This window comes from Solanum stenotomum, chromosome 7, assembly GCF_019186545.1.
Source record: "Solanum stenotomum isolate F172 chromosome 7, ASM1918654v1, whole genome shotgun sequence".
In the NCBI taxonomy this organism is placed as follows: domain Eukaryota; kingdom Viridiplantae; phylum Streptophyta; class Magnoliopsida; order Solanales; family Solanaceae; genus Solanum; species Solanum stenotomum.
The window spans coordinates 54,795,354-54,811,753 of record NC_064288.1 but is presented as its reverse complement, the minus strand read 5'-3'; the positions used below and the strand labels follow the sequence as shown (position 1 = coordinate 54,811,753).

The following is a 16,400-nucleotide window of genomic DNA, read 5'->3' as shown; positions in this document are numbered from 1 at the left end:
CTTCTTTCCCACAAAGAGGAAAGGAAAATCAAGTAAAACTCACATAGTATAAAATTCATTTAAGGGATCAATGTTCCCTACCAAGAATTTCGTTGTTTCTAAAGCTCAAACTCAAAACCTCTGGTTAAACATGACATCAATAGCAACAGAATGGAAATATCGAACCCAAATAAAAAATCAAGAAAAAATGGAAGGAAGATTAATTATATGACAATTGACACCCAATTTCAATTTGAATACATACATGAAAATGACCTCCATTTTATAAGTCCTTTACATATTTCCCAGAACTAACTGAGGTTTATTTAGTTGCAAGGAATGGAGGGAAAAATGAAGATTAAGAACAATTGCTGTAATAGATGTTAGAAAACACGATGTTCCTCGATCTCCCGAGCAGGATTCACACGTGGGAGAGACCGATAGATCCAATGGTAATCACGGTTTCATTAACGTTTTCTTTATATAATCCAGAACTTCGTCCACATCAACTGTCCACGCAACTGAAACCGGGGAATAATCTGTCCAAGGATTGCTCGTATTCCACCTAAGTATAACGATTTATTAGTTCTAATACAGAGTTTGGCGCTATAGGCAAGAGAAAAATAAGTTCAAATACTCTGTGTTGCTCGGACTCTTCAAAAATGTTGACAAATGGATGTCAGATCCTCTAGGAGTGTGCATTTATGGAGGATCTAACACTGGTGTGGCAACATTTTTGGAGTGTTCCGAGTAACATAGCAAGTACTTACTTCTTTAGCCCTTGGTCCATCAAGGTGTGCCCAATGCAGATGCCCTGTGTCTCAACCCTCACAACGCCCTTCTTGAAGGTGAAGAGGTCAGGCCGAACTAGTGCAGCAAAGCTAACAGGATCATGTAGGAAAATTCCTGCAAAGAGGACGGCGTATTATTATCAGTGGTGCCTAACCTATGTTCTTCAAAAATGTCGTCAGGTGCATGTTGGATCCTCTAAAAGCGGTGCATTTTTGGAGGATCCGACATAGGTGTGGCAGCATTTTTGAAGAGTCTGAGCGCCAATTGATAAGAGATGATCACAAGATAAATGCAAGAAAGTGGTTTAAGAAGCACTGTCAGTCATCCAAAAATAATATAAGAATGCAGAAATTACCATAGACACCATCTGATTTCACGTGCCAATCACGGTAAAATTTGCACATATCGCACACAAATTTAGCGTGTTTTCCTTTGGATTGCTTTAGTTCTTCAAGATCAGCATCTAAAAGCAGGGAAGCATACTCTTATTTAAGAGGTGAACAAAATTATACAATTAAAGGAGCAAAAAATAGAAGCATTCGACATATTTAAGCGGTGAAATTCACCTTTCAATTTGACTTGTGTTGTAATGTTGATGCCTACAACATCAATATTTGCACCCGACGTAAACACAACATCAGCAGCCTCAGGGTCTCCATGTATCTGCTTCGTCAGAAAACTAAGCAAATGAGTAAACAGTAACAAATTGGATCAATGAATACAACAAAGACCGTTTCTTCAGCTTTGCATAACGAATAAGCGAACATGGAAAAAACGTTGAGCTTATAGACGTTCACAACTATATGAAATGATGTATACTACACAAGAATTCCTAGTATTTCTGCTGGCATAATGCCAAAAAGGACCCATATTATACTCAAATTTCAAGGAGAACTTGTTGTCAACTAAACATTTCTACGTAATGCATGGTAAATATTAAAGAGATGTTTTTGCAAGACATTACAGGACCAAACAACTACATAAACATGCTTCCACATTGTAATACATTACAACAACAACAGCCTGCCAAATGTACATTCACAAATGGGGTCTGGGAAGGGTGTTCTACTTTTGTGAGAAAAGTTGTTTCCGATAGACCATTGGCTCAAAAAAGCATATCAACGCAGGTTTGAAAAAGGAATTGTAAAACATTGGAAAAACTATACTCTTTATATACCCCCATTGGGGAAGAAATCACTCACATTTGCTTCTGCGGCAGGATTAACATTTCCTAAAGCAAAGAAGGAACCACCGAGTACAACCACTCTCTTCACCTTGCTTGCAAAGGTTGAGTCCCTCTTGACAGCCTAACCAACAGATAACGATGAATTTTTGGTAAATGCAAGGTGAAATCAGAAACTTGAAAGTTGTGGAAGTTTTGAGATACAACGTACCAAAGCCAAGTTTGTCAATGGTCCCAGTGCAAGTATCGACACTTCACCAGGATATTCACAAACTTTTTCCACCAAGAATTCAGATGCAGATTTGTCGATTTTCTTTGAGTTTGGAGAAGGTAAGAATAAGTTGCCTAATCCATCTGAGCCATGAACAAAGTCTGCAACACGTGGTTCCCCTCCCTATAGCAAGAAACAAGAGTTAGGTGACAATCTGTTGAGAAGCTACAAGGGAGAAAGGAAACTAAGCATAAACTAAACAGAAAAAATCCTGTAAAAGCAATTATCGTTTTTACTCTTTAATCTATTCTAATATATATCTATGCAGTAGAAAAAATGTTTAAAAATTAGCTTCATGTTTGGTATCTTCAAGTGATGCTGCAATCATTTGTATCTTTGGAATAGCATGTGAGATTGCAAAAGAATAAATTGTTGCTGTTAGAAGGAATATACGGTACCTTCAAAGGTTCAGAGCTACCCTCTGCCACGGGAACATCCGGATATCCTACAGCTTCACACTATCATTTTGCAAATTAAGTTAAAGAAGTAATTGATCAAGAACTTGATCCACAAACATCTAGAAGATGGAAATTTTAAATATGATGAAAGGAGAGAAATATAGATAAATACAAATAAAATTAAAAACATACCAAAAGTAATGCATTTCGTGTAGCATTTTTTGTGGTAACGTTGCCAAAGATTGTAGTCAAGCCTATGATCTCAACTTCTGGTGTCTGAAATGCCATTAGTATTGTCATACTGTCATCTGTTATCAACGAAAACAAAATTAGCTCCAATGTGACTAATGGGAACCACATCGAACATGAAGCTTATCAGGAAACACACAAACACAACTCAGCCTACTGAATACCTATTATGAGAGAGATATGAGTCTTTCATTTTCATTCACCGGCACAATTTATCCCCCATATTTGAGACGATAGAAATGAAAGAATTTCTTGATATTTTTTCAAGCATCACTAAGTATTATACTTTTATCTTTTTCCTGGTTGATGAGTCACCAAGTATCATATTACTAAAAGTGCATTAGTTTCTACTTGAATGAAACACAACTTCTATGCCAAAGCGTCACCACAAGATATGCTCTCTCAAAATTTCCTCTTTCACGAAGAAAATAGCTTTGCCGGAAAAGAAATTTCAGAACAGAAAGGGGAAACTGTTCCAACCTATGATAAGTGCTAAGCTTCCTTCAAACTTCTCGATCTGGGAAACCTCATCAACTCTGCTCTTTTGGGATAAGGAAGAAAACAGAAGGAAATCAGGCATTCAAGGAAAACATCCTGCTATTGCATTGTGTTTTCCCTTCTCGAAGACATCTTTNTTGTTTCTACTTGAATGAAACACAACTTATATGCCAAAGCGTCACCACAAGATATGCTCTCGCAAAATTTCCTCTTTCACGAAGAAAATAACTTTGCCGGAAACGAGATTTCAGAACAGAAAGGGGAAGCTGTTCCAACCTATGATAAGTGCTAAGCTTCCTTCAAACTTCTCGATCTGGGAAACCTCATCAACTCTGCTCTTTTGGGATAAGGAAGAAAACAGAAGGAAATCAGACATTCAAGGAAAACATCCTGCTATTGCATTGTGTTTTCACTTCTCGAAGACATCTTTCTCTGATCAAAGAACGACTTTCCTCTAGTTGGATTTTGGTTTGGTTTCACAGGTTGCATTTATTTGATTCTTCTTTTCTTACTCTCTCTAGTATAGAACTCACGGCATACTCATATTGCTATTTAGTCTTGTCCTTTTGTTCTATAACAGCCAACCATCTTTGCTACTTTAGCTTCCTCAATATTATTGAAGTTCGAAGTTTCCAGCCCAGAGTGATGTTACAGATTGTTAATAGTTAAGAGTGAGTACTACATAAACAAAGTTAGCAAACGAAAATCCTTCTATAGTTGTTACCGAAGAATCAAGAGAATTATAGAAGCTACCTTGAGAAATTTATCAGAAAAGATAATATGATTTCTTAGGTGCCTATGTGTTAGTACTATCTCCCGATTTCTTTATGAAAGTAACAAAACATTCCTTGACTAAAAGAAGTCTCAAAATTAGAAAAGATCATATATAAAGTTTATTGCATACTTTCATATATTAAAAGTACAGCTAATTTAGGATGACGAAAAGCTACTTTATCTCAAAGATTCTCTTCAAAACAAACTGAAACAATCCCAAAATTCACAAATTTCAGAAAGAATGAGAATATATTATATCTGATTATTGTTATCAAAATGGACACAGTAAAGTAACTTGGACCCCTTCTCTATATAGAATCTGCCCTTCCCTTTGCACTTTTAGCAACAAAAAAGAAGAATCTTCAAGTACACAAAACTAAATCCCCGAAAAGATACCACATTCCCATAAGAACTCCCGAAACAATACAAAATTTCCCAAAATGTCATCTAGTTGTCTAAGAAACTCAAAACCCGATTCTAATCAAACAAACAATACAGCTAAAAAAATCACTAAACATATCAACTTAAAATTTATCTATGAAAAAAGAACACCCTAATTCAAGACACTGAAAAAAAAAAGACTGAAATTTGCTAAAGTTCCCAACTTTAAACAAATAGGTAGAAGATTTAACAAAAAATTTATCTAAGAAAATCAAAATCCAATTACCATCAAACAATTATTTTACTAAAAGTTTCAACATTAAACTCATTCCTGAAAAACAAATTACACCCAAATTCAAGAAGCTGGAAAAAAAATGCTGAAATTAGCTAAAGTTCCCAACTTTAAACAAAAGGGTCATCTATTTGTCTAGCATAATCAAACCCAATTATCATCACATAAACAATTCGCCAAGGGTCTATCGAAAACAATCTCTCTAACTCCCAAAGTAGGGGTATGGTCTACGTTAACCCTACCCTCAAGTGGGGTCTATTGGAAACAACCTCTCCACCTCCCAAAGTAGGGTAAGGTCTGCATTCACCCTACCCTCTCCCCACTTGTGGGGTCTATTGGAAACAACATCTCTACCTCCCAAAGTAGGGATAAGGTCTGCGTTCACCCTACCCTCTCCAGACCCCACTTGTGGGATCTATTGGAAACAACTCTCTAGCTCCCAAAGTAGGGATAAGGTTTGTGTTCACCCTACCCTCTCCGTACCCCACTTGTAAGGTCTATCGGAAACAACTCTCTACTTCCCAAAGTAGGGATAAAGTTTGCGTTCACCCTACCCTCTCCGTACCCCACTTGTGGGGTCTATCGGAAACAACTCTCTACTTCCCAAGTTAGGGGTCCCTATCCTCTCTAGACACCATCAAATAACAATTCAGCCAATAACTAAAACTCTCAACATTAAACTCATTCATGAAAAAACAAACAACACCCAAAATCAAGAAACTGAAAAAAATGCTGAAGTTCTCAACTTTAAACAAAAGTCCCTCTATTTCTCCAGCAAAATCAAAACCCCATTACCATTAACTAAACAATTAGCTAAAATTCACAAAAAAAAAATGCAGAAATTTGCTAAAGTTCCCAACTTTAAACAAAAGGGGCCCTCTATTTCTCCAACAAAATCAAAACCCCATTACCATTAACTAAACAATTAGCTAAAATTCACAAAAAAAAATGCAGAAATTTGCTAAAGTTCCCAGCTTTAAACAAAAGGGGCCCTCTATTTCTCCAACAAAATTAAAACCCCATTACCATTAACTAAAAAATTAGCTAAAATTCACAAAAAAAATGCAGAATTTGCTGAAGTTCCCAACTTTAAACAAATTTATTCTTAGGGTAAGAAGAATATTCTTACCAATACCAGGATCAGTATCAATAATAATCTTTTCACGTTGCTTAGCAAAAGAATTGTTGGAAGCCACCAAATAACCATCACAAATCGACATTCTTGAAAACTTTTCAAAAATTCAAAAGGGAAACTTTTTTGAAGAAAAGAAAAAGGGGAATTTTGGGACCTAGAAGACAATGAAAATGCAATATGATAACAAAAATCAAATCATAGAATAAGAAATTTTTTTTTGTAGGATTTATTAATAAGTGAAAAAAAGGATAAGAATTTGTAAGAGTCAGCTCTGATGATGAGCTGAATTTTCTAAAAAACTCAGCTCCTTTTTTTTCTTTTCCTTTTCTTGTTTTATAGAGTTGTGCTATGTGTGAATATATATGAGTTTGGGAAAGAAAAGTAGATAAGAATATGTGGATCTTAATTTGATTCCCTTGTGGTTTTCACTCGATGTATGATATCTGTTATTTTTGAGGCTTGCACATAAGATCTCATATTGATGTTATGGACAAAATTCGATTTATAATTTGAAATTTATAAATTTCTGAAGGACTTCGAGTTAATATATAATTATAATTGAATAAAATGATATCTTAATTAATTTGATTCACATTGTGTTCTCTTTGGCTTTTTCTACTCCGCATCTGATATTTGAAAATTAAAGATAATATTTATTTTTAAGGCTCAAATTGGAGACCTCATATTGATGGTATAGCTGCATAGGTGTATTCAGTATTTGAAGATTATGTATTTCTATAATAATAGTTGGTAAATTGGCATACTAACTTGATCCTCAATATTTCATGTTGACATTATAGGCAGCGATAAATTCATAATTTGAAGTTTATAAATTACTGCGGCGATCTCAAGTCAATTATATACAATAATAATTGAGTAAATTGGTATTGGCACCCTAATTCGATTCGCACTCTCTTTGGTTTTTTCACCTGGCTTTCAGAATCCAAAAATTAAAGACAATTTTATTTTCAGAGCTCAAATTTAAGATTTCATGTTGATCTTATAGGCAGATGCGAATTCAGGAAAAAAAAGTTTATATGTTTCGATAAATTTCAAGTTAATGTACAATAATAACCCGTGAACATGCACAATATATGCTAGATCCATCCTAGATGGAGGAGTACTTATCGTGATAGTCAAAATTTTCATCAAGAGAATTAAAAATTTTATACCATAGCATATTTTCTTTGATTAAATCACTTAGAAGATGATACCAAAATACATAGTGTGAAATTTCATTCCTTTTTATGGGTTTCTTTTCCTCTAAATAACTATTAATGTTATGACAATTATAGACTAAATTGTTTTTTTTAATATGGATTAAGAGAGCTCTAGATTTAATTTAATATACAAGATTGGATTTGATTTTGATTTTATTCGATTTTTCTTTGATCAATTTGTTGATCCAAAAACACAATATTGGACCCAATTAAGATCTTTGCATGTTATGTGGTTTTAGGAGTTCAACGCTAGGTAATTTGATCAATAAGATCGTCTAATTTCTATAGAACTTAATTACTAAAATACTCGTAAAGGATAATATGGAGCAAAGCCAAATAAATTTTTCATGAAAACCATTTCTCCACACAAAATTTGTGAATAAGTGATTATTTGATGGTAATTTATGTCGTATTATTATTATTATATTAATAAAAAACAGTCTGGTGCACTAAGTTTTCACTATGAGCAAGAGTTAAGGAAGAACTGAATCACAAAAATCTATTATACATAAGTCATACCCTTACTCTATATTTCTATTTTTTTAAAAAAAATATTTCCATAGCTCAAACAACATGTGACATCAATCAAACCCTAAAAGACAATAATTACTTCTTGTTAAACTAAGAAACAAAGAATAACCATCTATGATGAGGATCTTTAAGGAATTGTAGGTTTATCCAACTCAAAGAATAAATATTAAAAAATAATAATGTAATTTATTGTATTTTGATACAAACTAAAAGGATATTCTTAAATTACCTCCTAGTTAGTGAAACAAGAATGACAAAGGGTGGAGAGTGAAAAACTTTTTGCATTACATTTCAATGAAATGAAGATAAAAAATCAAGCTTTACTTTACCAGGTACGAAAAATAGAGCCATCACCACTTAAGTAGCGTGCGAGAAAACTCACAAGTAAAGATTTATTATTCACAATATTAGGTTTACTCAACAATAAGCATATAAGTAAAGAGAATATTGTTAGTTATTTTGCTATTAAAAAGTTGTTGGACATAAATTATTGCACGCTATAGCACATGTATATGACCTGGAAATTACATGGAACTATATATAATAATCCATTCAATAATTTCACATGCACATGGATTGATGCAAGTGACTTTTCAACACCTAACAAAATTGAATAATGAAGTGTTTGATTTTAAAATACAAGAAATTTATCGATAACTTAGTCATAATACATACGCCGATATATATATATTTTGCAAAAATCGAACAAATGGACGGGTCAATAATCTGTTAAACAAAATATTTACATATGACAAATATCACCATAAAAGTGATACATCCCTTCCCACATTTTCTCCATTTGAACAAAAACAAAATAATACAATTTCATTTTTTTTCTTTTCTCAATACTAATTATAAGTTAAGAAATTTAATTTAACATGGAAGTAAAAAGATCTCGTCCTAATTTTACTGTGAAGTCAGTAAAAAATTCTTCCTGCCTTTTGTTTTCATCATAATGCACAAGCTCTCATGTCTTGGCATTAGGGGAACCCAAAATATTAGCTGCACTCTTTGCTAAATGGCTTTTCATATTCCCACCAGTTTGTGTTGGGCCCTTTGCATTTGTCATCTCGGCCACGAGAGCCGATTTCTTTATCTGTCAAACGAACAACGACTGATCAGCTAATAATGACCGATATATATCACCGGGACCAAAGGTTGACTTCAGGGTTTGGCAAAACAGTAACTTTGACTCAAACCATGTATATTGGTTGAGAATTTCAGATTAAGTTTAGAACACAGTTATAAACTCATAAAGTTCAAATCTTGGATCTGTCTCTGTTAATGTCACATTATCTTCTCATTTTGAAACAGATACGTAAAGACGAAACCAATCACAAGCAATAAGACAAAGTAAAAAATTTAACTTACCACTGCTATTCTCTCCTTGTGGATGTCACTTGTTAACTGAGAAACCAGAAAAGAAACAATCAGATAACAAGAAAAGATTGGAAAATAAAGACTACATCACAAAGAAGTCTAAATATGTAGTATTGAACTCACTGGCTTCTTGTAGGCTCTGATTTCATCCCCGCCAAAACCAGGGAGAGTCATATTCCAATTCCTTTCTGTATCAAATACACTTTAATAGGTTAGGTACTGCATAATGTTGGACCAGTCAGGAGTAGAAAGTAACTTACCAAGATGCAGAAGGATGTCCTTTGCTTCCAATGTATTGGATTTTCGATGTTTGGCCAATGAACAGCCAAATGTGGTAATCTGGTCAAGCAGGAAGTAGTTAAGGACCAGTACAAAAATGAGAAACGCGCTGTTAACATAGTATTGTCATTTGGCTGGAGAATATACAGGTCCAAAGGGACTCTGATATCAACTTAAACCACCCAACAAATATGGAAAAAAATAATAATTCAGAACTCAGATTTTACATGCCGTGGTGTAGAATGAATGAGCAACTCATTATAGAACTCTTACTTTCTAGGTGAGGAATGATCAGCCTTCCCTTTCCTCCTACCCTAAGCCACCCCGAATTAAAAAGGAGATTCAGGTCCTCCGCATGTTACCAGAGCTACAAGTTCAATAAATGTGAGTCTTAATTCACAAATCCTACTAGAGCTGATATTACCTTCCCAAAGATTGTTTTACATCCATTAGCTGCATTCACCCTGTTAAGTAACTAATACTGCCTCTCCCGTTAGTTTTCTTTCCCTCAACCCATCTCCCAATTTTTAATTCCTGCCACAACATTTTTGGAGTAACCATAAAGTACTGGATGTTGATATCAATTATCTGTCACATGAATCCTCCAGAAAAGATTCACGCATTAATTGTAACACAGAAACTGAGAAGGAACGGCTAATTTGAAGAGAGAATTTGCAACAATTTTCCAAGCCCCTCCTCTGTACTCCCCCCTTTAGATTTGTAGAATCACACATAATATAGCTACAAGAAATGAGCTCCCAAATCGCTTGGCATTTACATAAAATTTCATTTCAAGAGAAGCAATATCCAATTGAAAGAAAAAAAAGACATTGATCTGCATAGGAAGAGTCTATCTCATAAATAAAACAAGGACTTGAATGACAAAGGGAGCAAATCTGAAATTTTCCTTAAAACTAAGAACATACGCTTATTGCCTACATAACACAAAAAAGAAAACTTGATGCAGAATAGTCGGATCTAAGGGAAAATCTTATATCCTTGCTTCCTAGAATTCATTGTGTTCATCTACAAAGAAATTCATAGTTCAGTACAAACAGAGACCTCGATCAGGTGCAATTTCAACCTTTCTTGTACTTAACAGGAAGTAAGCAATAAATGAAACCGCGTACCCCTGAGCTCACCATATTCTCTTTATTTGTTTTTTTCGGGATAAATACCCCTGATCTTACCACATTAAGCTGAATGGAATTGCACAACTAAAAAGTAATGGCATTATCTATGAAAATGAACTAGCTAGCTTTATCCTATTAAAGCATGGCCAGAACTTCAGCCCCACTAGAGTACTTCCAAGAATAATCTTACAATATACCTATCAGATTGTCAGGTGAGATTTCAGATTGAAAGGAATATTTCAGTGTGAAACAACTAGAATATGAACTTACAGATTCCACAAATTCCTCTGCTATATCAACGAGGATGTCTTCAACTTCAGCATCCAATTTCTCTGATGGATCAATCTGTCAATGAGAGATGCAGGTCAAGCAATTGAATCATAAAGGCAAAGAGAATAGACACCTGATACCAAAATCAAATAGCAGGAGAGACAGGATAAAATGTCGAGAGATTTTGTTCATTTTGCAAGTTGACTATGAATGACAAGGCTTCTTCTATTATATTTATTTATACACCTCAGATTTCAACATGATTGCCCCTCCTTTTCTTACCTGCCTTTACACTTTAAGAAGTCACTTTGTCCAAAACAGGAACTCTTACCAAAACATCAACTAGTGATAGGCACTCCATTTCCAGTGACTGATTAAAAAAAAAAATTTCTTTTTTTTGGCAGAAATACCATTGACGGAGTCGCCCAGGGGATGGGGTGGTGGTTGACGTATATGGGTAGCCTCAAAATCCCAGCTTTAAATCCCTACAAGGTTCAAAATCCCAATCCGAGCACTCAGTTTCCATATACTCAAACCTTGATAGGCATGTTGACCTAGCACTTATACTTGTGGTCTGCCCATTGGATTCAAGCTAGCACAGACACCATCATAATTTATAACTACAAAAATTTTCACCAGCTTCCAACTATGATGAAGTATCACTATTACACAATGGGATGTATGGATTCAGTATGTACATTATCAATGGATCCTGCAAGCTTATAAACAGCAAAAGCTTTCAACAATATTTATCCTTCCGTATCTTGTTTGCATACATTTACTAGCTAGAGCTGAATCCTTCCAATCAGACCTAGCATAATCTGATTGCAAATTGAACATCTAATTCTTGACAGTTTGCAATCAGAATATGCTAGTTCATATTTGGCAAATAAAATATGCTAGTAACAGTTTGCAAGCAGATAAATCATAGCTAGTAATTACTGTTAACGCAATAGCCTGACAGTATATTACAGAGTAAACACCATTATTTAGGATGTGTGATTAACCCACACATCATTCATTGCACTCATTTGGTTTATTCAAAACCAAAAGCACATCCTCATAAAGTTAAACCACTGTTTCTAGTGAAATCTTCCTGTACTACAGCCAAAAGCTACAACGGACTGCACACCAGAAAATCCACAGCTGCAGTGCTGCCTTACACTCGGGTAAATGGTGACTACTCATTCCCTACCAATTTACAGACGAGTCAGCATAACTGAGATTAACTTCCAGAGTAGCAGACAAGCAGTCATAATTTATACTGCTAAACTTGAAGTCGCTATCATGCCGAATCATGGTAGCCTAGTTGGTTTGGCTACCTAAACTTTCACCTTCGTAGTGGGGGTTCAATTCCCTGCCTTGTAATCCCCTATCAAGCTGAAACATCTTCCTAAGAGGTTTGCCAACTTGCCTCTTCAAGAAGTAAGGTAGAAAGACTTGGAAAGCTACCTATTACTGGTTCCCTGCCTTGTAATCCCCTATCAAGCTGAAACATCTTCCTAAGTGGTTTGCCAACTTGCCTCTTCAAGAATTATAGGTAGAAAGACTTGGAAAGCTACCTATTACTGGTTCCCTCATCTAAATAATCTCAGTTTGCAAGCTAACAGGATAAAGCTTTACAAGCAACATCACTACTTAGGAAGGCATCATATGTACAATCTTGCCATTGGGCAGCAAATTCTGACAATATAAGAGCCAATAAACATTACCTAGTGTGATATAGCACCAAAAACTGAGACCAAGAAGGGGAGAAAGAGTACAGAGAGAGAAGAATAAGAGAGAGAGAGAGAGAGAGAGAGAGAGAGAGAGGAGGGAAGGGAGGAGGAGGAAGGGGATAAATAGAAAGAGGACTGTAATATCAAATCAATACATCTGTTACACATGTCTTCCCACACAAAATGCACGAATGTTCTACTGATCAAGTAAAGACATCTAAGCAAATAAAAACATACCAGAATTTAATATCTAACTAAAATGACAAGACTAGAGTAGACTAAATCATAAATCTAACTAAAATGGTAAGACTAGACTAAAGATAAGACTAGATAAATTCTTTAATAAGACTTTATTTCAAACTAAAGGATACGATAAATAAAAAGCAACTGTATCTGTGTATCATATTTTATCAGCTACATCATCTAGTTAATAGTAATAACTTCTCAATTACTGAATCTAGTATAGCTGCATTCTCAACACAATGCAAGCAAAAGTATCTCATCCTATCAACTGACATGGAGCTTAATAATCTTACTTCAACACAAGTTTCAAAAACACCTATCTCATGGAACTTCAAGATTAGTACTCATAAGAAAACAACCAACAACTGCGCCTCATCCCAAGTCCCAATCACTGATAAGAGAATCAAACAAGCAAAATGCAAATTCGTAATTTATGGTGGAAGGTCCTCCTCCTTTGACAGGCAAGAAATAGCATGCAGGAAATTAACGTTGTGAAGTGATCCAGCTATGATATACATGCCGACATAGTGAAAACAGGTAAAGCCTGAACATATGTTCTCCTTTAAATTCCATCAATCTATACAGGACTACTTATTAAAAAAATTGGTATATATAGTAATAATTTCAAGAAAAAGACTCTAAATCAGGTAGATCATGAAATATTCTCAACACTGGGAGACGGCGAGTTTAACATGTCTACACTAACCTGGGTCACAATCTCTTGGATGCTTCTCTTGCTTAGAATCCTAGTACAAGGATCTCCCATCTCTAAAGTGGTAGCAGCTTTACTAGGTGGTCCTGGCTGGACTGCAGTGGGTTGCATCAATGCATGTGATGAAGGTCTCTGGATTCCTATACCCTGACCTCGGCCAAGTGGTTGATTAGATAATGATTGTTGAATCCTGGATGGAGGCATCTGTTGCCCCAAATGATCTTGGGACTGACTTGAGGCTGAAGGCTGTGACTGTGACTGTTGGGCAGAAGATGTAGTAGTAACAGTATGCTGATGCGGTGCAAGAATATGGGACCTTTGATGCAAAGACTGAGGATTAATTTGAGGTCTCAATGATGGTGTCGGCAAAGGGGGCTTCCCCGGTGCTCCTGAAGATAACCATGGCTGAGTCTGTTTCCTTGGACTTTGAGAGGTAGTATGTGATTGGGACGGCGGAAATCCGACTGACTGAACCCTCAACATGCTATGGCCTTGAAAATTCTGAAAGGGTAAATGAAGAAGAAACAAATAACCTCAATATTTTACAGCTACCTGAACCTAAACAACCAAATATTAAAAGGAAGTACAAAGAACTGATATCTCTCATAAGGAATTACTGACCTGTGTAGCAGCAGACTGACTACTGATGCTTGTCTGAGGTCTAATCGAAGAGGAGACAGGTCTCAGTTGCTGAGGAGAAACCCCTGCAGGACGCATCGGTGAAGTTGAACCAAGTGATCCCATCATTCCCATCCCATGCATTCCTTGTATAGGCTGCCTCACCTACAGATAACAAGAATCAGTTAATATCCAATATACAATGTAAATCAAGAACCCAGAGGTGTGAATTCACACAAAAATTCAAAGTATGCAAATTCCTAACTCAAGAACCATATTCATATTTGAACAAAAACAGACCTAACCACATAAACCAGAGTGACCAAGATCCAAAATCACCTTACAGTTCATGAAATGCAAACCTCTTTCCTAATTCCTACATAAGATCAGACTCAGAATACTAAATCAAGCAACCTGAATCATTTTATGTCTTTCTTACTATTAAGTACTCCCTCAGATCATTTTTTGTCTGCCGTTTAAAGTTTTGGCATGCCCAGCAAGAAAATCATTAGATGACACCAATCATCATGGGTATTGACCAAATATAATGGCATGGTCAATTATCCCCAACACAAATATGTTAAGCTTTACCCCGCTACTGACTATGGTACTTTGCACTGTGTCTCCGAAATAAAAGTAGATGAACGATGGAATTGAACCTTGCATGGTAAAATCACAATCCATTGCCTTGATCCAGTTGGCTACATCCATCATTACGCCCTACACATGTTAAAAGTTTCAATTTTGATTCTCTATTACCCAATAATGTGGAACTATTATTGTAATTAAATCGAATTGTTTGCATTCTAGCCGTAGCATGGTACTCATCTAACTTTTTGCTAAAACTATTTTACATGCACCTCAACTACTCAACGAGCACCGTAATCTTTATATCCACTTTATCTAGCACTACCCCAGGAGCTCCTCTAAACTTGTTTCAGTAATTTTACTGCTTTAAATTTCTCCTTTTTAATAATGAATGACCTTCAGAGGTTACCTTTAGCAGATTATTAGTTTATAAATTAGGCTGCAATTGCAAAAAAAAAATCGCTGTTCAGAAACCAAAACAATATAGTAGGCACATACAATTGCAATTGCATACACATACGAAAAGGATGGGCCAAAAGGCGAAAAATTTAGTACCTGTGAGGTAGTTGAGGTGGGCGGCGTAGAATCAGGCAAATTGCGACCTAAACCACCAAATTGCTGTCCATAAGAAGGCGTCGTCAATGAAGAGAAAGAGCTACTAGGGTGATGAGCAGGTACTCCCATAGCCATACCACCTCTAGGGTTTTGGTTTTGCATAGACACCGAAGAAGACGAAATCGAAGAAGATGATGACGACGAGTGAGGTGGTGGTGGGGGAGGTGGAGGAGGTAACGAAAAGTGTTGAAAAGGTGAAGGCTGTTGCCATGTCCGGCCAAAGGGTTGCCTTGCTTGAGCATTTTGTGAAGTGGCTGCTGAAGGGTTTTGCTGCTGTGCTGCGGCGGCAGCAGTGATGGTACCGCCGGGACTGATGGTGGTGGTGGTGACGGTTTTAGTACCTGAAGTGATGGTGGTGGTGACAATGGTTTTAGTAGCTGAAGTGGTGGTGGTAGGGTTTAGGTTTACTGGCTGTGATGCTACTGATGTAGTGGTTGTTGTAGAAGGAAGTTGACTGATTGCGGTGGAGGAAGGAGGTGGTGGAGCCGGAGATGATGTCGGAATTTGTTCAGTTGGCTGTGAAATGGGTGTCACCGGCGCCGGCGTTGTCGGCGGTGGTTGACTCTGCTCCATTGGATTTGATAAATATTTTCAATGATTAATTGAGAGGTTTTTTCGGGGAGATGATTATATATATATAGATAAATATATATTATTTCGATTCACTTTTAATTGTCATGTTTTTTCTTTTTTTTAGATTCATACTAAAAGAAATTGATCAACATTTTGGGTGTGTTTGGTATGAAGGAAAACATTTTCTGTTTTCTAATTTTCTCATGTTTGGTTGGGTTAAATGTTTTGGAAAATATTTTCCAAATCAACTCATTTTCCTCAAATTTAAGGAAAATGACTTCCCTTCAAAACTTAAGGAAAACATTTTCCAAAACTTTCTTCCAACTTCAAATTACAATTACTTTTTTGTTGAAAAAATCAATTTATTTTGTTCCTACCCTCAAACCAGCCCCCCAAAAAAAATAATAATTTAAGTTTGGTTTTAAAAAATATTTTCCATTTCAAAATTTTATTTTTTCACCCTACCTTGACCCCCCCTCTCGCACCTCCTACCTAGCCCCCCACCCACCCCAACCCTACCAACCCCCCCCCCCCAAAAAAAAATAAATTTAAGTTTATTTTTAAAAAA

At 35.9% G+C, this 16,400-nt stretch overlaps 2 protein-coding genes across 2 annotated transcripts; both read right to left on the bottom strand.

Moving 5' to 3' along the window:
• Positions 1–224: 224 nt before the first annotated feature.
• LOC125870548 (probable uridine nucleosidase 1) lies at positions 225–6,351 on the bottom strand. The gene is made up of 9 exons (XM_049551003.1): positions 5,947–6,351; positions 2,816–2,931; positions 2,624–2,683; positions 2,166–2,348; positions 1,974–2,078; positions 1,338–1,434; positions 1,127–1,234; positions 750–885; positions 225–544 (listed from the first exon to the last, which is right to left on the bottom strand). The coding sequence occupies exons 1-9, from the start codon at positions 6,035–6,037 to the stop codon at positions 436–438; spliced, it is 1,005 nt and encodes a 334-aa protein (XP_049406960.1). The 5' UTR covers positions 6,038–6,351; the 3' UTR covers positions 225–435.
• Positions 6,352–8,384: 2,033 nt separating this feature from the next.
• Positions 8,385–15,868, bottom strand: LOC125870547 (transcription initiation factor TFIID subunit 12). Its single transcript, XM_049551002.1, has 8 exons — positions 15,200–15,868; positions 14,060–14,221; positions 13,433–13,939; positions 10,766–10,840; positions 9,344–9,422; positions 9,207–9,271; positions 9,075–9,110; positions 8,385–8,799 (listed from the first exon to the last, which is right to left on the bottom strand). Exons 1-8 carry the CDS (start codon positions 15,830–15,832, stop codon positions 8,671–8,673), a joined length of 1,686 nt encoding a protein of 561 aa, XP_049406959.1. The 5' UTR covers positions 15,833–15,868; the 3' UTR covers positions 8,385–8,670.
• Between the last annotated feature and the right edge of the window lie 532 nt (positions 15,869–16,400).

Excerpts from the sequence above, each read along its gene's own strand:
- LOC125870548 (XM_049551003.1), bottom strand. The coding sequence starts at position 6,037 with ATGTCGATTTGTGATGGTTATTTGGTGGCTTCCAACAATTCTTTTGCT. Across the intron at positions 2,932-5,946 it reads TGATACTGATCCTGGTATTG|ATGACAGTATGACAATACTA; the intron begins GTAAGAATATTC and ends CGTTGATAACAG. Across the intron at positions 1,435-1,973 it reads ATCCTGCCGCAGAAGCAAAT|ATACATGGAGACCCTGAGGC; the intron begins GTGAGTGATTTC and ends CTGACGAAGCAG.
- LOC125870547 (XM_049551002.1), bottom strand. The coding sequence starts at position 15,832 with ATGGAGCAGAGTCAACCACCGCCGACAACGCCGGCGCCGGTGACACCC. Across the intron at positions 14,222-15,199 it reads CCACCTCAACTACCTCACAG|GTGAGGCAGCCTATACAAGG; the intron begins GTACTAAATTTT and ends TGTTATCTGTAG. Across the intron at positions 10,841-13,432 it reads TCCAAGAGATTGTGACCCAG|ATTGATCCATCAGAGAAATT; the intron begins GTTAGTGTAGAC and ends TCTCATTGACAG.